The sequence below is a fragment of the Gadus morhua genome, chromosome 19 (genome assembly GCF_902167405.1).
Source record: "Gadus morhua chromosome 19, gadMor3.0, whole genome shotgun sequence".
Classification (NCBI taxonomy): Eukaryota; Metazoa; Chordata; class Actinopteri; order Gadiformes; family Gadidae; genus Gadus; species Gadus morhua.
In genome coordinates, this window is record NC_044066.1 from 15,378,648 (window position 1) to 15,402,433 (window position 23,786).

Consider the following 23,786-nt stretch of genomic DNA (forward strand, 5'->3'; position numbering starts at 1 on the left):
TGCCTGCACCGGTAAACACACCAAAGAAACCCCTTTTACCCACGGATGCAACGCACACACAATCAACACACCAAACAACGTACCAAACACGCACCTCCAAGCCACTCGGATATACACACAAACACTCCAACGAAACCCATTTGTATACACACCCATGTAAAACACACAAACATCACACCAAACACACGCACATACAAACCAGTCAGATACACACACAAACAAAACACACACACCTACAAACCACTCGGCTATACACCTGCACTCATTGACACAAACACAGATAAGCACACTCTTGTGCCCGACTGTCGAGTCTGACTCAAGTGAAGACCCCACCCACACACACACACACACACCTTTAGCGATAGGCGTTATACGGTCGACATATTCATCAGAACCCAGTCCGGTTCTCACTGCTTCCTCATCACCTGGTCGGGATTCAAACTACCAACCGGAAGCCCCCGACGGGTCGACCTGCAGATCGACTCCCATCCTGCGGGGCGGCGACACTGCGTTCTCCAGCGGGGAGGACCGCGCGGGCGTGTGGCGGCTGAACACCTGAGCACAAGGAGGACATTATGGTGAGCGCTGGGCAATTAGCATGGGGTCAAAGGGTAAGTGTCAAGAGCTCAGAGTCGTGTTGATGGGACCAGTGGGTTTGGATGGGGGCATCAGAGGCGTTGAAGTACTGGGATTATGTGGGCTCGCCTTGGGCACTAGGGCAGCCCAGTCCTCAGGACACTGGTTAGACTGGGATGGGATGGACGGGGATTGATACGGACCCAGCAGTCCTACTGTGTTGAAGCAGAACTGATGGGGGGGAGACGGGGCAGATGACATCATGAATGAACCCATCTTACCCCCCTGACATCATAGAGGGGGGGGGAGATGGAGGAGAGAGGGAGGAGTGAGATGAAGGAGAGACAGAGACAGAGCCAGAGAGAAGGGGGGGGTGTAGATGAGAGAAGGGGGAGATAGAGAGGGGTGAGATGAGAAAGGAGTAAGACGAGGAAAAGGTTAGAAAGGGGTGAGATGAGAGAGGGGTGAGATGAGGGAGAGAGGGAGGGGTGAGATGAGAGATGAGAGAGATGCAGTAAAGGTTAGAAAGGGGTGAGATGAGGTAAAGGTTAAAGGGGTGAGATGATAGAGAGGTGAGATGAGGGACAGACAGAGAGAGAGAGGGGGGATGGTGAGAGAGAGAGAGAGAGAGAGAGAGGGAGGGGGGAGGGTTGTGAGAGGCAGAGAGATATACTGGAGAGTACTCCATTGTCTAGGAGAGATCAGCACCCAGGCAGACGTTACCTCACTCCGCTTTGATCTCTCCGCTTGTGCCCGTGTGTGTGGTTCTCCGAGAATTACGCTCGCACGCACATTTTTCTCTATTTAGTCTTCTCTTCTGGGTGAGCAAGAGTGTGTGTGTGTGTGTGTGTGTGTGTGTGTGTGTGTGTGTGTGTGTGTGTGTGTGTGTGTGTGTGTGTGTGTGTGTATAACTAAAGCTGTTTTTTATGTGCCTGCATGTGCATGTTTTTTGTTCATACATGTGTGTGTGTGTGTGTGTGTGTGTGTGTGTGTGTGTGTGTGTGTGTGTGTGTGTGTGTGTGTGTGTGTGTTCTACTCTGTGATGTGTCCCATCAGGAATGAAAGAAGAAGAGACAGACTGCTTTGATCTTGTAAAGAATGAGCTGTTGTAGTCTGTTCTCAGTTTCTGTTTTTGCCTTTCATAGTCTGACACCCAAACCCCAAGAACACCCACATCTCCTGCCCTTGGTTCACCCCGTAGGAAACCCCAAACGCAGCCTTCTCGCCCATCCACGACATATCATGAGAGTTATCGCCGGCACCAACAACAGAGAGATGACGAGCGCCAACATAGCTTAGCGTGTCTGGCTAACTGTATGCTTCGATGTTATGGTGATGTGTAGTCAAAATAATCTACATCTTCCGCCCTGGAAATCGAAACGAGGAAACAGCTTTGTCTTATCGTGAGTCAGACAGCGATGATAAGCCTCGATTGTTCTCGGTCTCTCTTTTAAGTCGATTCTGGATGCAATCAGCGACCAAAAGCCCTTCTGTGGTGGAAAAAACGTGTTCGGACACAAACACAAGTCTGTGTTCAAACACTGGTGGTGGGAGGGTTGGAGCTGGTCTGAGTTGTGCGTCTGTTACACACTAAACACACAAACAACACACCAAACACGCACGCACACACACCTACAAACCACTCGGATATACACCTGCACACATTAACACACACACAAAAAAACACAACACGCTGACACACACAGATACACACACCCTTATGCGTGTGTCGCGACACACAGACACAAGGTGGTGTTCAGACACTGGGTGGGAGGCTGAGGGTGGGGGCTGGGAGGGCTGTACTGAGGGGCTGTCTTTGGGTGGGTGCTGGCCTGGGTTGTAACTCCGTTAACCTTCTCCCTTCCACACCTGCGGTAACCTCATCTGCGGGCCGCCACACATCAAAGCACTGTGCTCTTAACCCGCTGGCCGCTGCTTCAAAGCTGTCTAATATTTTCTGAATGTTTTTGGCTTTGCTGTAAAAAAAAAAAAAAAAAAAAAAAGCCTGGCCGTCTGTTGATCGCGGCGTTACCATGGCGATGACATTGTTTTACACAGCCCGACGCCGTTTAGAGACGCCGTCATGAGGAGAGAGCGCCGGAGGAGGGGGGGGGGGGGGGGGGGGGGGGGGGGGGGGGGTGGTATGCAGCCTGTGTGTGCCTGGAGGGCCCGGGGTCATGGGGTTCAATTCCCGACTCCTCGTTGTTTTTGGGCTGTTATGCGAGTTTATTAAACAACGTGTTAAGTTGTTCCATCGAGAGACGGAGAGAAGTGAAGTTTCACTCACATCTTTGTTTCTGGCTCCCTGCTCCTACAGTATACTAGCTCTCTGATTGGCTGACAGGTTGGCTCCTACAGTATACTAGCTCTCTGATTGGCTGACAGGTTGTGTCCCACAATGAACCAGCACTCTGATTGGCTGAAAGCTTGGCTCCTACAGTATACCAGCTCTCTGATTGGCTTTCTGATTGGTTCCTACAGTATACCGGACCTCTGATTGGCTGACAGGTTTGTTCCTACAGTAAACCAGCCCTCTGATTGGTTTACAGGGTGTGGGACTACCAGACATTCATCCAATCACAGCAGCCGTCCAAGCCGCCGTGTTCTGAACCTGCTGAACCCTGCAGTGAGCGGAGGAATGTGCGTCGACGGCGCAACGTTATGAAGGAAACAGATGTTACGCATTCCTGCAGAAAAGATGATAGGCGACCTGGCTATGAGAGAAGCCCAGAGGATCTGGGGTTCCTTCACAGTTCCTGGGGATCTTCTGTGCTCAAGCTCTTAGCATGTGTCAGACAAACATGGGGGTTTGAGGAACCTTCATGAGAACCCATCTTCATGAGGACTTTGTGACATTTCCGTCAGCCATTGTTCGGGAGATTATTTTTGAGAGATGGGAGATGTTTTTTCTCTTGGAGTGTCATCTTCTCTCTACTCTCTCCTTCCCTCTTCTTTCTACCCTCCTCTCACCTCTTCTCCCTCCTCCCCTTCTCTCTACTCTCTCCTCTCACCTAACCTCACTTTACATCCTCTCTTCTCCCCTTCTGTACTCTCTCCTTTCCTTTTGTCTCTCCGCTCTTCTCTTCTCTCCTCTCCTCACCTCTCTCTTTTCCTCTCTCCTCTCTTCCACCTCCTCTCTCCTCTCCATCTCTCTTCGCTCCTCCTCTCCCCTCACTGCTGGATGAAAGACCTTGAATGAGGTGGAGAGGGAGGTGGAGAGGGAGGGAGAGAGAGAGGGAGAGAGAGAGGGAGAGTGAGAGGGAGAGTGAGAGGGAGGCAGATCTACCAATTTGTAACCTGGTCTTGTCTTGTCATGTCAGACTGGTTGACACTCCGACATGACATTTTTTCACCACTAAAGTCTCTTTTGGAGGGTCAGGCTGACACAGTTCCCCAGCTCACACGCCGTCCTCGTGCCAAAACTAAAATGTCATGTATACACAAAAACATCAGTAAATGGCGCTTATGTCAAGCCAACCGGGACCGGTTCAAAACAGAGACGCCCTGCATGGGGACAACTCCCCAGGGTCTTGCTGGTCTCTCAAGATGTGCTGACCCTGGGAGTGCAAAGGGACCCTGTTCGATCCAGCTCTGAGTGATCAACCAGAGCCTTTGGTTCCACAAGGTCATCCTGTGGTTGGCTGGATGCTTAAGGTCCTCATACATTACAGAAGTCCCTTGGCATCGGCAGCCAATAGGCGACTTACGATAAGTACATTTGTTGAAAGAAAGAGAAAAAACAATATATATCGCCGTCGGTACAGTAAGGATGTTCATAGAATCAAGTGCCATGCACTTACAATCACTAGGTTAACCCATTCCCCATATAAAACAAAGATAGCTAGGATAAGATGCTACACAATGCTCAGTACTGTATTTAAGTAGATAGATGTCTCTGCTTTGAGGTGTACTCATGCAGTCAGTCTCTGTTTTGAACATGTGCCTGTTAGTTTGACATGAATGCCGTTTACTGCTGTTTCTGTGTACACATGACAATCTCTGTTTGGCACAAGGATCATGGGAGCTGGAGAATTGTGTGTCACCGTGACTTGTCGTGTCGTGTCGTGTCGTGTCGTGACACACACACACACACACACACACACACACACACACACACACACACACACCATGCTATGTGGTAGCTCTTGTTATGCAATCAGTTTGTCAACAAATTGGCAGATAAGCTCATCATTCATGTTCTCTCATCCAACACCAAGAATAGAGGAGGAGAGTCGAGGTGACCAGAGGCAGGAGGAAAGGAGAGAGGAGGGAGAAGAGGAGGAGAGAGGAGAGGAGAGAAAGAAGGGTAGGAGAGAGGAGAGGAGAGACAGAAGGAAAGGGGAGAGTAGAGATAAGGGGAGGAGAGAGGAGAGGTGAGACAAAAAGGAAAGAAGAGGGTAGAGAGAAGGGTAGGAGAGAGAGAGGAAAGGAAGGAGTAGTGAGAAGAGGAGGAGAGGAGAGGAGAGAGTAGAGAGAAGGGTAGGAGAGAGAGAGGAAAGGAGAGAGTAGTGAGGAGAAGGAACCAGCAGGTTATGCAACGCTGGCTCTTTGGAGCGATGGCAGATCCGACTTGGCCAACTTCCTCTTCCTGTGTCTCTCTCTCTCTCTCTCGAACTCCCACTCACCACCCTGCTACAGCCCTCTCCCCCCCCCCCCCCCCCCCCCCCCCCGCCCCCCCCCTCCCCCACATGGCCAGCAGAACCATGCCCTATAGATCAGAGGGTCCGGTACATTCTCAGGGTCAGTGAGTACTCCGTCCATTATTGACTCTGTGATTGGTCGTTATTGTTTTGTTCTTCATTCAATTGATCTGAATGGAGGTTGATGGGATTCAGCGATGGCTGCCAAACACACATACACACACACACACACACACACACACACACACACACACACACACACACTACACACGCCAACTTTCTCCCACACACACCCACACACACCCATCCTGTTTGTTGCTCAGAGAATCCCAGATGGAGAACTGCACACACACACACACACACACACACACACACACACACACACACACACACACACACACACACACAGACATCAACATTACAACTGTTACTACTATTACTACACACGTGTGCGCGCACACTCCCACACAAACAAACCAACATCTTACTACAACTACACAAACGCCAACATATCACACACACACACACACACACACACACACACACACACACACACACACACACACACACACACACACACACACACACACACACACACACACACACACACACACACACACACACCGCTCCATTCATGATCAACTTATTCATCTCCCGACTGTGATTCTTAAAATAAGGGTGTTTGTATAAGCCCGGTCGATAAAGGAGGAACATGAACAGAATGAAAGGCACACATTAACCCAACATACAAAAGGACTAAAATACATCAGGAACTCAACACAAAGTCCATTCTAAAATCACTTGCTTTTCAAGGTTTCACTGGGATGCTGAAGAGTTTACTGGGTGCTCTAAAATTCTCTGTTTCTTCTCAATAAATATGGGAAATAGACTTCAAAGTGAGAAGGGCACTGGACAATGCGGAGCCAGTCATTGGTCGGTATACGCGGTGATGGTTGAGTTGCTGAGGCAGTGTGTCGTAAGCGTCCTCGTTGGACCCGGTGACTGACCGAACCACAGCGGGCCTCTCTGCGGCCAGTTGTTCAGTCGAGGACGGTCGCTGCTTTCAGCTTCTTGGCCTCGCGAGACGAGTTACCCCTTAAGACAAAAAGCTTGTAGTCGCTCTAAAGTGAAGCGGTGAATGCCAAAGAGAGGCAGTCAGTTCATCTCTCTCTCTCTCTCTCTCTCTCTCTCTCTCTCTCTCTCTCTCTCTCTCTCTCTCTCTCTCTCTCTCTCTCTCTCTCTCTCTCTCTCTCTCTCTCTCTCTCTCTCTCTCCCCCCCCCCCCCCCTCCCACTCGGGGTCCGCTCAGGTAACAAAACAGCCTTGTTGCAGGAATGCGCTGGGTGCGCTCCGAGTCGTGAAAGCCAGCATGCCGCTCATCATTGGGTTCTTTCAGACGCTAGACTCCGCCCCCTTCGCCCCCCAGCCAATGAGAAAAGGCCCCCTTCGCACGCGCTCATTGAGCCCCCAAACAAACGCCGGCGAGGGACACAATACAAGACCAGCGCATCACCCATTCCTCCCTGTTGATGCCCCCCAGGTCACATGGGTTCACGGGAGTACGTGTGTGTGTGTGTGTGTGTGTGTGTGTGTGTGTGTGTGTGTGTGTGTGTGTGTGTGTGTGATGTGGCCCTGGTGACCTCCATAAACCTGTCTACTCAGCAGTTTGGTGAGCCCAGTCAGGCCTGCTATGCGATGGGTCCCGGCTGGGCGGTGGATCTGATCGCCGTATTGATCACGATCAATACAGCTAAGATGTATTGATTGCAATCAATACAGCAACCAGAGACACCATGGTGGCTGATTTCAAATGAACTGGATATACAACAAGATGTTTAACACAAAAGATCATAGTTTTACTCAGATTATAATGCAGGAAGTCAAGTACATTCACACACAGAGCACACGCACACACATAGCAAACACACACACACACACACACACACACACACACACACACACACACAGATACCATTTAGAATCATACTCATGTGCTACTATAATCATTTAGTTATACATTTAATGTTTATTTGGACCTTTTGGGACTACAAACTGCCATGATTGTGTCGTTGTTATTGTGTGAGTGTGTAGTGGTTATTGTGTGAGTTTGTAGTGGTTATTGCGTGAGTGTGTGTGTGCATAAGCATCACCATGAGAGTGGAGTGGTTATTGTGTGAGTGTGTAGTGGTTATTGCGTGAGAGTGTGTTAGCATCACCATGAGTGTGTAGACGTTATTGCGGGAGTGTGTAGTGGTTATTGCGTGAGTGTGTAGTGGTTTTTGCGTGAGAGTGTGGCAGCATCACCATGAGTGTGTAGTGGTTATTGCATACTGGTTATTGTGTGAGTGTGTAGTGGTTATTGCGTGTGTGTGTAGTGGATATTGCGTGAGAGTGTGTGTGCGTCAGCATCAGCAACATGCGGTACATTATTTTCCAATAACAGGCTCACCCAGAGGGCTTTAGCTCGCTGCACTGATCAGACATCACCTACTCTCCTATATCACAGTACTGTTGTTTCATATTATTCTGCAGGGCTTTGGCCATCTTACGTTGTCAAGGAAACATCAAGGTGACAGTTTAATCCGACTGTGGGATTTGTAGATCATTGATTCTGGAACTATTGGAGGTTTCACTGTTGAAAAACAACCTTGGACCGCGATCGACCAATCAGAATGAAGGATTATGTGCACGTTGTGGTGCACATATATAACCGCAGTGCCGCGCGCTGTGTGTTCTGGCCTCTTCGTCACCTCACCTTTCTCAATGCATGCTGGGTAGTGCTGCTCTCTGGCCTGTGATTGGCTGGTTCCGGGCGGTACGTGTGTAGAATGTTCCCAGCAACAGAACACATTTATGAACCTTCCCATGGTGCATTGGGGTTTGTCCTCTGGGTCGACGCTGTCAGTTCCTCTCACTTCAGAACGCTCGGGAAGAGCGAGAGAGAGCGAGGGCAAGAGCAAGAGAGTTTTCATGTTTGAAAACTCTTCTTCCAACTAGAGATCACATATTTACATTTGAGCTTTTAGCAGACACCTTTATCCACAACCTACAATAAGTACATTTGTCAGAAGAAAGAGAAACAACAATGGATGTTAAAACAGCTGAGTTTGTAGATATCAAGGGAGTTCAGGAACAGAGACCTTAACATCTATGGTATGGTTTTGGTTTCTCACACACACACACACACACACACACACACACACACACACACACACACACACACACACACACACACACACACACACACACACACACACACACACACACACACACACACACACACACACACACACACACACGTTCCATGACATCACCACAGACGTCTACAGGTCTCAGCGGCTGGTTTCAACCGGCCCGGAATTCCTACCTCACCATGTCCACCGCGCGATGATGTCATCAGCCCCGAATTCGACCTCAGCCTCCCACAAACATCTGGAGTCCTACCTGGGTCGCCGTGGCAACGCTCCACGGACGACTGATGTTTTTCACAGAAGTCTGTTGGAGCGAGCAAACGAAAACGGTCGACTCTGACGAGACACTTTCTACATGGAAACTTACAATCGACATAAATGAGATAACTACTAATTATTTACTATTCCCTAATTTTCCCTTCTGGAATTAATATTAAGTATATATAGTTATTTGTTATCATCATTTCAGTGATGCTTTTGTCCAAATGAACCAACAGTGAATTGAGACACACGGCATTAAAGAGGAAGTTTGGGGGGGGGTCTCAGTTAAGATCCCATGGCCCTCGTCACCCTGGTTCCAGTACCAACATGTCCGCCTAGACCTCCCCTGGTTTTCCGATTGGATAGCATCGCTCCACACCTCTCTCCTGAGCCAGTCTGCACACACACACACACACACACACACACACACACACACACACACACACACACACACACACACACACACACACACACACACACACACACACACACACACACACACACACACACACACACACACACACAGTCCTGTTGTCTTGAGAAGCATTATCTGAATACAATTAAATAATTATTATTTTACTATAATTATATCATATTATTTTATTAAATATGATTCTCATTATTTGTAATAATACATTGTTTTAATGGAAGCACAGAGAGTGAACATTGAATGGTTTGCTGCGTCGTTTACTTCAAACAGGACTCAAGGCTACTATGGAGGGAACATTTCTAAAACGTTATTTGCGTGTCACGACTGAACACCCTGAAAACCAGAAGAACTATCCTGTGTCCTACAGACAGAGCGTAGCTTTTTACCATCGAAAACCATTCATTCACTTAAGGAGACATTTTAAGAAATGGAAACATGAAACCAAAAGAGATGATCAGTGTGTAGACCAGGTGCATTCTGGGTAGGTTCATCCACGGCCTATTTGCGACACAGGATGTAAACAACAGGTAGGACTTTGTTGAGTAGCCCGGGATATTTCCAGGGGAGCGTTCTATAAATAGCTGTGGACAGGTGGTGCACCTGATACGCTCGCCTTTGACGTGGGTGCATGAAGTGGGCGAACACAACCAGCCACCATGGAGATAACCACCAGCAAACAGAGACCATGCGCGCACAATTACACAAACAGACACACACAGGCAAACAATTAACTTGATTTTGTCACACACACACACACACACACACACACACACACACACACACACACACACACACACACACACACACACACACACACACACACACACACACACACACACACACACACACACACACACACACCAAAACCTTTGCCTTCTGCTTTTGACTTTGAGGCATGCATAAAATATTGTAATAAATACAAAAAACAGACTGAAAAAAAGGTCACTGCCCAGTGCCCTTTCTGTGCATTGTTGAGTACAAAGCTTCGGAAAACAGGAGAGAGAAGAAGTAGGTCATCATCAACGCACTTCCTGCTTTCCACTGAGCGTGTGGATGCAGTGTCCCACTTCTGCACTAGCACTCTCCGGTCACGCTCAGTCGCTCTCTGACTTTTACTAGCGGCTCGGTGTTGCACGCCCAGCTCATCTTCCCCTGCCAGGCTGTGTTCACACAGAGAACAAACAGCCGTGGGAAGCTGGGCCGCGGCGGCACCACAGTAGAAGAGAGAGAAAGAGGATCCGGCGAAACTGTCTGACACGGACAAAACTGTTTCCCATGGAAGAGGCTGTTTCTCATGACGAAACTGTTTCTCATGGACAAACTGTATCTCATGGACAAAACTGTTTCTCATGGACCAGGCTGTTTCCCATGGAAGAGGCCGTTTCTCATGACGAAACTGCTTCTCATGGACAAACTATTTCCCATGAACCAAACAGTTTCTCATCCTGACCACTAGACAATCCTTCCCGTACCCCTTGGATAACTGCGATAGATGAAACCCCTACATTTGTCAAAAAAAAGCCTATACACTGCAGCCTCACCTGGCCCGTGTCAGACTGAGCATTCAGTGTGCAACAGGTACAATCAGCCGTCACCACACACACTCTCGGAGAGATGAGACGATGAAAGTGTTTTCTTCTATGGCCTTCCCTGCGTGCCTGTGTGTGTGCCTGTGCGTGTGCGTGTACCTTGTCCGGTGTTTCTGGGAACCTTCCCCTCCCCCCTCACCCATCCTCGTAACATGATCAGCGCTGTCGCCGTGGCAACCAGGTCACCACAGCTGTAGGTGCTCGACAGGTAAACAAGCTCGCTCCTGGCACGCACGCGCGCGCACGCATGCACACGCACACACACACACACACACACACACACACACACACACACACACACACACACACACACACACACACACACACACACACACACACACAATCATTAATTACTCATATTTGTATTGCTATTTAGGAACTGCAGTACTATAAATAGTAAGATCCACAACAGTATAAATAGAGGACTATGGAGTACAAGTCGTGGATTGATCAGAAGACGTAAAAGAACCGGACACTAAGTACATGCAAAGGTAGAAGCCGGTTCATCGTCTCTGGTGCACACGGTGTAATATCTACAGGAGTCTTTATATCATGTGATAGAACGGTATGTACCTGTGAACTGCCTGCAGCCCCGCCGGGGCCTGAAGGTCTGCCACTGGAGCTGACATCACACCGTGTCCTAACGTAACCCCCGTCGCCGGCCCAGTGTGGGAACCGCTCCACCCAGTGGGATACACCTCCCAGGGTCAGGGTGCTTCAGCCCTCCACAACAACAACCACCGCCTCCCACACCCACAGCCACGGCCACTGTCGCCGCCACCTCCTCCACTACCACCACCCCCACCTCCCACACCCACTGTCGCCACCACCTACACAACCACCCCCTCCACTACGACCACCTCCCACACCAACACCACCACCGCCACGGTCACCGCCTCCACAACCACCTCCACCTCCTTTACCCCCACCCCCACTACCTCATCCACCACCTCCACCTCCACCTCCCACGCCACCACCACCTCCCCCACACCACTATCTGCTCCACCAGCTCCACAACCACCACTACCACCAACAACACCACCGCCACCACCTCCTCCACCACCACCTCCACCACCTCCACAACCACAATTTCCACAACCGCTTCCACTTCCACCTTCTGAAGAAGGCTGGAGGGAACGGGCTGGATTCTAATCACAACGGTTCAATAGTTGCAGAGAGAGAGAGCGAGAGTTGAGAGAGAGAGCGGGAGTGAGAGCGAAAGTGTGAGAGAGAGAGAGAACAAGAGAGGGATGTGGGAAAAAAGGGAGGGGGAGAGAGAGAGAGAGAGAGCGAGAGAGAGCAGGAAGGGGGTGAGTTTCACTCTCAACGTTCACGTATAGAGACGGCCCGGTAACAAAGACATTCCAGGTAAACAGCACAATGCCTCACGCCCGGGCCGGGAGCGATGGAACAGAACGGGCCCTTTGTTCAGCGCCAGTATCAGCCTCCAACCTTTTCCCATGTCCCCACCAACAACAACAACACTATCGTCAACCTCCCCAACCTACTCCACCTCCACCACCACCACCACCTCGACCCGCTCCACTCAGGGAGGGAGTCGTTTCAGGTGAGCACCTCCATCACCAACAGCTCAGCCAATATCATCTTCCCTGTACCACTACCTCCATGGAGACCACCACAACTGACACCACCATCATCCCCAACACGCCACCTCAACCAATATCATCAGCCCCCTACACAAGAGAGAGAGAGGGAGTGAGAGCGATAGTCAGAGAGAGAGAGGGAGTGAGAGCGATAGTCAGAGAGAGAGAGGGATTGAGAGCGATAGTCAGAGAGAGAGAGAGAGAGGGAGTGAGAGCGATAGACAGAGAGCGAGAGCGAGAGAGCGATAGACAGAGAGCGAGAGAGCGAGAGAGCGAGAGAGAGAGAGCAAGCTTTAGTTAAAGCAAATGAATGAGCCTTTTGCTCTGACACAACCATCTGTAAGAATAAGGCCTGGCGAAGTGGGTCACTCTTTTTCCCCCTCCCTTCCTTCCTGCCTCCCTTTATTAATCTCTCTCTGTCTGTCTTCCTCTTCCATTTCTTACTCCCCCTTCCTCTGTCCCCCCACTGTGAAAAGCCCATCCTCCCTTTAAGATCTTCACTACCTCTCCAGGAAATCCCGAAGTTTGTGTTTCATTGATACCAGGAGCCAATCACACGCTCCGGTTCAACTCACTCGTCCCTAGCAGCAGTCTGGGAGAATTACAAAAGCTTGAAAACTATTTTCTGCTTGAATAATAACAGTGAACAGCGTTTAAAGAGATATGTCGCTTTGCACACAAGTGAACAAGTTGAATAAAAAAAGCATGATTCAGTGCTTCTATCGAGTTATGGATCCATCGCTGTTATTCTACTGAGATTTTGTTGATTAACATTTGAACCAACTCAGAAACGTGGCGTGAAAGGTCACGTAGGACCACAGCTCCTTAAAATTATTAATTGATATGTCTAATCCTCCATTTCCTTATTTAGAAACAGTATCATGATTGCAGGGCTGCTGCTGCAGATTCAAGATGGGCTTTTTTTTTAACATGTGCAGATTTTGTTCGAAGCATTTAGAGGGAAATGTTCGACTCCCATGTAATGTCATATTTCTTTAATAAATCATTTTTACAACATTCTTTGCGATTTTAACCAAAAAGGAGAAGCCTGCATATTTACACTGAAACCCCCATAACCATAAACACAAACACACACTCAAATCATTTTCACTGGGCAGGCCCTACCAACATGTCTCCCGCACATTCCTGTCGGTAGTGGTGTGGTGTGTGTGTGGGGGGGCGTAGCTGTGGTTCCCAGTGGCCCCCTGGTAATCACAGTGATGGAGAGGACCGACCAACTGGGAACGGGAGCGGCTTGTAATCAGCGAGCGCTGCGCCGCCGTGTGAACGGCGGGAAACCGCGGCCAGAAACTCAGGTTCTGACGCTTTGTGCGGCGCAAACTTCCGAGGGAAAAACTTTAGTTTTTATTCTATCTGGTCGGGAAAAAGAGGGCCAGGGCAGCTCTGTAAAGGGTTTGGAAAGGCTCTTATTGCGGGGGTACTCGTTACGCTGAGTGGGCAGAGCGGAGGTAGCCAGAGACAGCGAGGTCTGGCTTAACACAGAAAGTTACAAGCTGGAAATGTAGTTTTAGATAAAGCAACAACGGCTTATGAAAAGGTGCTTGATTGGTAGCATTTATAAATTGAATGATAAACACTGGAGAAGGTAGCATTGAACTCAGCCCGTAGCACTATTACATTACATTTAGATTAAGGGCCTTTAGCAGACGCTTTTATCCGAAGCCACTTACAATAAGTCCATTTGTCAGAAGGAGATAACCAAGATATAATAATAATAATTAGTTACATAACTAGTATTATTATGTATATCATCATAGCATCAGCTCCACTCATAATCATCGATGGATTCACAGTACCCTTCTCCTCCAAAGTCAAGAGCCTTGGCGTCATCCTGGACAACACCCTCTCATCCGCACCCCATATTCACAACATCACCCGGACTGCATTCTTCCACTTCCGCAACATCGCCAGACTCCGCCCATCACTGACCCAATCCAGCACTGAAATCCTGGTTCACTCATTTGTCCCATCACGCATGGACTACTGCAACGCCCTCCTCACCGGACTCCCCACCATACTCATCAACAGACTGCAGATCATTCAGAACTCAGCCGCCCGGATCATCACCCGCACCAAATCATCTGACCACATCACCCCTGTCCTCATCCAACTTCACTGGCTCCCAGTACACTACCGCATCCAATACAAAACCCTACTCCTCACCTACAAAGCTCTCCACAACCTAGCCCCCAGTTACCTCTGCGATCTCCTCCAAGAATACACTCCCTCCCGCTTCCTCCGCTCAACCTCTGCTGGACTACTATGTATCCCCACATCATGACTCATTACAATGGGTGCCCGGTCATTCAGCTGTTCAGCACCCAGGCTCTGGAACTCCCTCCCCCCACACATAAAACAGTCAGACACCATTACAACCTTCAAGTCCCAACTCAAAACTCACCTGTTCAAACTCGCACAAAACGTCTAACTGATCACTGTCTTGATTGTTTGTTTGTTTTGTTTTTGTCGTTTTTCCACAATGTCTTGATTTTAACGATTTATGATGATTTTATGCTCTGTAAGGTGACCTTTGGTGCCATGAAAGGCGCCTCTAAATTAAATGTATTGTTAGTATTATTATGTGGTGTGTGTGTCACACATGTGTCACAGTGTGCGTGTTGCCAGAAGAATACATTTAGTTTGTTGTTGTCGTTTGTCGATGACACGTGTTAATAAAGGTCAGAAAACATGACTCCACGTTGCGTTGTTTGTGCTCCATGTCTTAATGTAAAAAGGGGCTATTGTACGACAGCAGCAAAATAACCGGGGTTACGCCGGGGAGAAAGACAGCTGAAGGCGAGAGTTGTTCTGAGAGAAAGGCCTTGGAAGAAAACACTTTCTCCGGCGTCTTTGACACACTCATGACCATATGAACAGACGCGCACGCACACGCAAGGGAAACTTGTTGACTCTTTTGTAGAACTTTCTGGCTTCTACCTCCGTCAATAAGTCCTACATTCTCTCACACGCATACACACGCACACATACATTAACACACACACACACACACACACACACACACACACACACAAACACACACACACACACTCAATCTCAGTACATCATGAACACATGTCAAGCCAGACACACCCCCACACACATGCACACATTCTCAGTACATCATATACACACAAACAGCGAGACACACACACCCTCTCATAGACGCTCCATCTCAGTGCATCATATACACGTACAGCGACACACACACACACACACACACACACACACACACACACACACACACACACACACACACACACACACACACACACACACACACACACACACACACACACACACACACACACACCCTCCCAGTGACGACCCGTCTGGCGCTCTCTACGGTTCATTCCTGGTTTCTTCCCGTCGGTGTGAAGTCTCCGGTCTGTGTGGCCCGCATGCCGCCCACCATCTCATCTGTCCCCCCGGCGCCATCTGCCCCCCCCCCCCCCCCCTGACTCCCCCGTGTCTGTCGCTAAACCCCGGGCTCCTGGGAGCCGTCAGCCGACTTAGACAGAGCCTCATGATGACTGATTGAGGTTCCCGTATGCGACGGAGAGCCGGAACTGTTCTCGCTGTGTTTAGACCATGTGTTGTGTTTCAGGGAAATACTCTTCATCATTAAGTGAGAGGAATGCTACAACCATCCACTTAACAGACATTAAACAGATTTACAAAGAGTTCAGGAAACCTTTTTTAAAAAAGGGGTGGTATTATGCTACCGGGTTTGAGTGTGATTAGCCATTACAAGCCGTTTGAAAATCTGCCTCTTCCTGTGTTTGAGTGACATCACAAGTGGGGGTGTCCACCTAGTTGCATGCTGGAAAGATAAGCAACATTTTCTACAGTCCACTGGTTAGGTTGGTAGACTGATCTATCCAGCGTACATCTAGGTGGACAACCCCCCTTGTGATGTCATTAAAAACAGGAAAAGGCAGATTCTCAAACGGCTTGTAACGGCTAATCATATCTGGTGGCATAATAGCACGCCTTTAAACTCAATTGTATAGTATATAGTATAGTTCTTATCCCAGGGTTTGAGTCCTGTGAGGTTGGTATTGGGTGAATGAGTGAATGAATACTCTGGTGGTTAAGTCTTGTTTATCCTACCGTTAACATTAAGTGTAACAACTAGGCGACTCAATGCCTTCGGCAAAAGGTGCAATGGAGACGGTCCATGTGACCAGCGCTCATGTCCCCTACCCAGCCGACATGGTGTTGGAGTCCGGCTGATGGTGGTATTGGGTGAATGAGTGGCAGTGTCTCGTTCGCCATAGAATCCTCTTGTTCTTAAGTTACGTCTGTTCTAACGTCAACTACTAAGTACAAGTTCCGAACATCTTGTGTGTCAGTGGCGCGACAGCGATAGCAAATGTTACCTGGGGTGGGGACAACTTAACAATGTCACCTGAGATCTGGAGACCGGGGTTGAAGTCCTGCCAACCCCACTCTCCGAGGAATCCTGATTTCACTTTTTGAAACAAAAGGCATTGAACGTAACGTAAAGTCCAAACTGGGACCGATTCATAGTCAGTGTCATGTGGCGCAAGTGAATGAGCTGTTGGTCGGTGAGGTGAAATCCAAGAAGAAAAGGTCTCCCCAGGTGCAGAGGTGAGCTGGGCCTACCGTGTCTCACATCAGGTGTCGCTTGAGGTCGCTGCGAGTCCCGAACCAACAGTCTCTAAACATCTAAAGGTTGACTCGCACAGCAGCAAAAGACTTTGATGACATGAGGTGTTTTGGCGTCAGCCTGAAGCAATGATTGTTCCAACCCTTGCCTGTCTTCAACGACCATTCCACACCCGAGCAAAACACACCTGCCTCCCTTTGTCTCTTCCCATTTAAGTTTTCCCTCCATTGCAATCACCTGACTGTAGCTCCGCCCACAGCCAATTGACTCCCCACCCTGCCCTCCTTTTTCCTTGGAGGGCAACCAGTGCCCACCAGAAGGTGGCGCTCTCTAGGAGACCCGTCTGCATGGCCTACGCCTTAAGCTTTTAGCCCTGGGAGCTGTTGTTAAGTGGCCTGCCTCTTCTCTGCTAATATTTACTTTTGGAATGCACGTTTAAATTCGTCAATGCTAGACGTGTACTTAGAATGTAAATAACCTGCTTGGGTGTATAAAGATCAGATCAATATAGCGCTTTTTTATGACAGATATTCTGGACTAGGCACCGTGTCCATAAACAGCCTAGCGATGCCCACTTGTGCCCAATAAAGTGCACTATTTAAGGTACAACCATTTTATGGAGTGGTCTGAAATGTACAGATGTGTACAAATCAGGAGGCCTATATAGAACATTTATTTTACCCATGGTGCATTGCAAAATAACTATGGAACAACTCCTGGTATATCATTTTCAGGGGTGACCTGATTTGATATTGCAAAGCAATATCGTATTGGTTGTTGGGGTTTTGGTTCAGAATCCCATTTTGCTATGCAGAGGATAAGTGGACATGTGGAACTAGTTTCATATTCCTAAAAGTTTGTGAAGACAGTCGACCACACAGGAAACAGACGCAGAGAGATCGTGTACAAAAGAAAGGGATTTTTAATCTGAATTTCTGTATCAAAAAATAGCCATTATCAACCCTCCCACTCCGCTCGGCCAATCAGCACCCCCCCAGCAGACGGCATGACACGCCCTCACCCCTCCACACAACACACAGACGGGGGGAGGGGCTTAAAATATAACCCACAGGTTTGCATCACATTGAGTTCATTCCAACGGTACGATAGATACACAGACTCGCGACGAGGTGTTGACATTCAGACGCTCCCCCCACCCTCGACCCCACCCACGGTATCCGTTCCTCCGCTCCACTGATTCAGTGTTTCCCCGGCTTTAAAGGACACGTGAAAATGCCAGAAAAACGCAAAGATATACACAGTTGCGGAAGGGTAAAACAAACATACTGGAAAAGTCTGAAGTATGCAAAATATTGTTGTTGGGGGGGGGGGGGGGGGGTGTAAGTAAATAAATAAATAAATAGCCACAGGGTGTGGAATGTCTACATGTGTACAAATAAATTAAATGCAAATGGGAGGGATATATATATATATATATATACACACACACACGAAAAAGAAAAGAAAAATCACTCTGTACATTAAAAATAAAAATACATAACCAAGTCTATCGATATTGCATTGATTGTGCACCTCCCTCCCCCGGCCCGAGAGACCGTGGGGGAGGGAGGATGGGGAGGGAGGGAAGGAGGGAGGGAGAGAGAGGAAAGGGGGGAGAATGTGTGTCAAGCAGCAAGTTAAAAGAGAAAAGAGAGCACGGTTTGTTGACATTCAGAAGAGACTAGATCCAGTTGCCACATGTTGAGTACGTGGCATGAGAGAGCAGCAGGTTGTAAGACAGAGAGAGATAGAGACAGAGAGAGAGGGAGAGATAGATAGAGAGCAGCAGTTTGTAAGACAGAGAGAGACAGAAAAGAGAGATCAGGTTGTGTGTGAGAGAGAGAGAGAGAGAGAGAGAGAGAGAGAGAGAGAGAGAGAGAGAGAGAGAGAGAGAGAGAGAGAGAGAGCAGCAGGTTGTAAGACAGAGAGAGTCAGAGATAGAGACAGAGAGAAAGAGGCCAAGTTGATTGTAATTTCAAGTAATTTCCACGGTCAGAAAGGGTCCCACACCTCTTCCACCTCCTCAAATTTCACCCTTTCTTAGCCCCGCCTCGGCGGCTGCCCGACCAATAGGGATGAAGGGATGCAAGAAGAAGAAGAAAAAATCTTTTCACCCCTCCTCCCACTGTGGTACGGGCAAGATGGCCGCCCGGCCGAGCAAAATCGCAAAAAAGGCACTCCAAATCAAAATTAAACATTTTGAACGATAATAATAATAATGATAATAAACAGTGTCCAAGCTCTATGAGAGCAGCTATGTTTGAACCAGGGATGGGGGCTGGGTAATCTCGCAGCCTGGTAACAAAAAAAAGGATTTAATTTAAAATTAAAATAAAAAGAATAAATAAACAGAACTGCACTGCTTTCTCGCCAAAATAATAAAAAAAAAAAATAATTAAATGTTCCTCGTCAGGAAAATAAAAAAAGTTAATAACAAAAAATAATAATTTAGAAACGCTCCCTAAGAGAAACGAAGGGAAATAAGGAACACTTTTCTCTCCGGTTCAACAGAGTTCAACAGAAACACACAGTCGAGTCGGCTCACGGCCCCCCCAAGACCAGGGCCCTCAGAGGCCCCCCCCCCCCCCCCACAAGACTGGGACCAACGGCCGGCTGCCGTTGGTCGGCCGACGTCCTCTAAGGGGGGGCCCTCGGGGGGGGGGGGGGGGGGGGGGGGCTCAGAGGCTTTCGTTGCTGGAGCTGGTGCTGGAGGAACAGTCTTTGTCGAGGGTCCTCAGGCAGATGTCCACCGGGCCGGAGGGCCCGATGGGGGCCTCGGGGGAAGGGCCGGGGGCCCGCATCCAGGGGTGGTCGCAGATCTGCTCCAGGGTGGGCCGGTCCGAGGGCCTCAGGGCCAGACACCACTTGATGAGCTGCTGGCAGTCTGAGGAGGAAGGGGGGGCTAAAGTTAGCCATCATCATCACCATGATCATCATCACCATCACCATGATCATCATCATCATCATCATCATCATCACCATCATCATCACCATGATCATCATCATCATCACCACCATCATCATCATCACCATCATCATCATCATCATCACCACCATCATCATCATCACCACCATCATCATCACCATGATCATCATCATCATCATCACCACCATCATCATCATCATCACCACCACCATCATCATCACCATCCTCATCATCAGCCTAGTAGATATGGATGAGGTCTTAAAGCACAGTATAACCACACCTGTAACCAAGGGGTAACCAGGGCAGCCAATGGCCCGGGTTCAAGGTTATACTGGTTATACTGAACTTTAGATTACAATTGATTTCTGGTTTAACTGTTATGCTCTATCATTATAAAAACCCGTATCCAGAAGGGTAACTCTATAATGAACACGCCTTGTGGGCGGGTGAGTGAGTGAGTGAGTGAGTGAGTGAGTGAGTGAGTGAGTGAGTGAGTGAGTGTGTGAGAGTGAGTAAATGCTTGAGTGTGAATGAGTGAGTGAGTGAGTGAGTGAGTGAGTGAGTGAGTGAGTGAGTGAGTGAGTGAGTGAGTGAGTGAGTGAGTGAGTGAGTGAGTGAGTGAGTGAGTGTCGTACCGGCAGACAGCCTCCGTCTGAAGCACAGCTTGCCCCTCAGGATCTCGTCATCCTGCTCGAAGGGGATGTCCCCGCACACCATGTCGAACAGCAGCACGCCTAGCGACCACACCGTTGCCGAGCGACCGTGGTATCTATGGAAGCGCACCCACTCGGGGGGGCTGTAGACTCGGGTGCCTGTGGGGGAAGAGGAGGTACGGGGGTTAGAAGGTACTGGGGGTTAGGAGGTAGGCCTACCATGAATGAAACAAATGAATGCTTGAGTTTAGGTAAATAAACAAATTAATGCCTGAGTTTAGGTTAATAAAAACGTGAATGCTTGAGTTTAGGTTAATAAAAACAATAAATGCTTGAGATTAGGTTGATAAAAACAATGTGTAGCCTTATGTTGCTTTCAGAGATTTACAAGTTCTAAGTTGCCTTCTGACTTCGGTCTGAAAGCAAGGCATTGTGGGGATCGGGGGAATAGTGATTGTTTGTGCAGGGCAGGAAAACAGAGCACATTAAACGGGTTTAAAATGTCAACGTCTCCGCCGCATAAGAGCTTTCTGTTCTCGCAGGGGCCTACGGGGACCGAGTAAACTAGCTGACCTGCGCAGGCTCCTCCCTTCCTCTCCCTCTCTCTCTCCCCCCTCCCCCTCCCATCCTCCTCCTCCCTGGAAGGAGGAGTAGCTCGGATACCAAACACACACACAAAAAAAAGTGCAACGTGAGCGCGCGTCACATGACCACCAGCCGTCTCGGGTTTCACAACAAACAGATGTTACGTGGCGGCACGTGACCCCGAGGAGGGCAGCCAACACCAACACCGTCGTGAGCGCGTGACTCACGACAGCAAAAGATCAAAGTCACCGGAAAGGACAATAAACAGTCCACGCGCTCGGAGGAAAGGGAAAAAAGATAGTTCCGCCTGGAGCGGAGTCACATCCGTGTTAAAATGCGTCACGGGTTAAAAAATGACGCAGAAAGAAGGCCAATCAGCGAGCATTAATAAAAGATAAAGACTGGAGACCCTTCGACCACAACGCCACCATTGTCTGCGCCCGCCCCCCCCACCGACCCACCCTGGCGCGCGTCTCATTACAGCGGAAAGGGTAACCGGGGACATGCGACCGAATCACAACTCACACGCCTCCGCGCAACGGAATATGCACGCACACTCCATGTAATAATAAACCATCAAATCTGATAACCGAATATCGTTAACATTTATGTTGCATTGACATCGTTAAACACATTTCGTATGACTAAGCTTCAACTCGTTCAGAAAATATATATTTTATAAGCACACGCCCGGTAAATGCCCGTCTGCTGACCACCAGAAACCACCGCATCGGGGATCAATACAGCGCGTCGTAACCCTGTGTGCGTGACCGCGGGGGCGGCGACGTACCGTCAAAGTCGGTGTACACCGTGTCCTTGAGGAGCGCGCCCGAGCCGAAGTCGATGAGCTTGAGCTCCCCGGTGCGCAGATCCACCAGCAGGTTCTCGTCCTTGATGTCGCGGTGCACCACCCCGCAGCCGTAGCAGTGGCGCACCGCCTCCAGCACCTGGCGGAAGAAGCCACGGGCGGTGTCCTCGTCCAGGGCGCCCTTCTCCGTGATGAAGTCGAACAGGTCCTTGACCAGCTCGGGTCGCTCCATCACCAGCAGCCACCCGTCCGCACGCTCGTAGTAGTCCAGGAGCTTGATGACCCCGCGGAACGACGAGCTGCTGACCTTCTTCAGGAGCAGGATCTCCAGAGGCACCAGGCTGCCGTTCTGAAGGGGGAACGGATCCGAATTAAATAAGGTTTAGATGTTAAGGTCGCGTTTGGTTTGAATGTGGTCCACGTTTGACGGGACTACACTAGTGTTGCGTTGTTTGGGTTGGTTTTCCCCGGGCGTGCGGGTCTTACCAGGGTTCCCCATTCTGTGACTCGGTCCTTCGCGACGTGTTTCACCGCCACCTGGAATAACGGCAAAACGTCAATAAACACAGCCAGAAATCTCAACACACACACGCGAAACACACTTGCTTCAAAACACACACACACACACACACACACACACACACTTCACAACACACGCTTACCGGGGCGCCGTCGGTGATCCTGCTACCGGCGTACACGGTGCCGAAGCCGCCGCTGCCGAGCACGGAGCCCACCTGGTAGACCTTCTCGAAGGGCTCCTTCTCTGATTTAACTGCGAAAATAAACACCACCGTTAGAGATGTGCCTAACTGCATCACAAACACACACGTTGTGTGTGTCCGGACGTTTGTTATATAGGTCCGTTTATTCCCCTGGAGAAGCCCCAATGTTATGGCCCCAGATGCGGGCTCCACACACGGCGGAAGACGCACCTGGTATCTGTATCTTCACCGGTAAATGATCCATACTGGAGGGGTTGCAGATGTGTGAAAACGATCCAAACTTTGACCGCAACATATTCACTCACACCCGAGTGTATTCCGTGTGTTTCGGGATCAATGGAAGACCAATGAAGAAGCAGTGATGAAGAATAATTGTTTATTATTATGGGTCTCTTAGTGCAATGCGCCAGTGCGCCAGTGCGCCGCGCCCGTCCGTCACCGCCGCCGCGTCACGACGGCTGGGGTAGTCGTCCAGATTCCCCAAGAAAAAACGTCACGAAATAAGGTGCAAAAGACGTCTCGATGCGTGCGCTTTGTGTCCCGTTATGTCCAGTGAACTCGTGTGAAAACACGCCGTCTGAAGGTTAGCCTCAGCGGCCTCAGTATGGTGCGTGTGGAGCGCCTCTCTGTGGGGTGTTGTTGTCCTGAAGAGTCGAGGCGGTCTGATCATTTGGCGCGGCGTCCCCACGCCAGTATTTTGACGCGCAAGAGTGAAGGATGCGATCACTCCGCCAACGGATACTAGTCGATGTTACGGCGGAGTTGCTGCGTAAAAACGACAATGGTGTCAAATATTTTCACTTAGTTTTAGTCAATACATCTATTCACCATCAATGTTTAATTTTGATTCATCCGTTTTGGTCATAAAGGGGGTTTCATATCGGCACTATTTTCTCATAGTATGAGACGCCCAAGAATCCCTTGTCTGGGAGCGTTTCACGGCGTTCACTACAGACCTGTGGCTGGCGACCAATCAAATCGCTTATATAAATACCATGTTGTTGATTTGGACCAATCGGGAACGAGTTATTGTCACAAAAAGGCCATTTAAAGCGCACGTGGCGGTAAGTCTGAGAACTATTATTAATATTTTTCCCTCCTTTTCTGCAGTGTGCACGAGGACGGCCGGATAGGTTGTGATTATTTGGTTT

General features: G+C 49.2%; 1 protein-coding gene across 1 annotated transcript; it reads right to left on the minus strand.

Moving 5' to 3' along the window:
* Nucleotides 1-19,605: 19,605 nt before the first annotated feature.
* Nucleotides 19,606-23,316, minus strand: pim3 (Pim-3 proto-oncogene, serine/threonine kinase). Its single transcript, XM_030342059.1, has 6 exons — nucleotides 22,846-23,316; nucleotides 22,576-22,685; nucleotides 22,400-22,450; nucleotides 21,896-22,262; nucleotides 20,503-20,679; nucleotides 19,606-19,825 (listed from the first exon to the last, which is right to left on the minus strand). Exons 1-6 carry the CDS (start codon nucleotides 22,928-22,930, stop codon nucleotides 19,620-19,622), a joined length of 996 nt encoding a protein of 331 aa, XP_030197919.1. The 5' UTR covers nucleotides 22,931-23,316; the 3' UTR covers nucleotides 19,606-19,619.
* Between the last annotated feature and the right edge of the window lie 470 nt (nucleotides 23,317-23,786).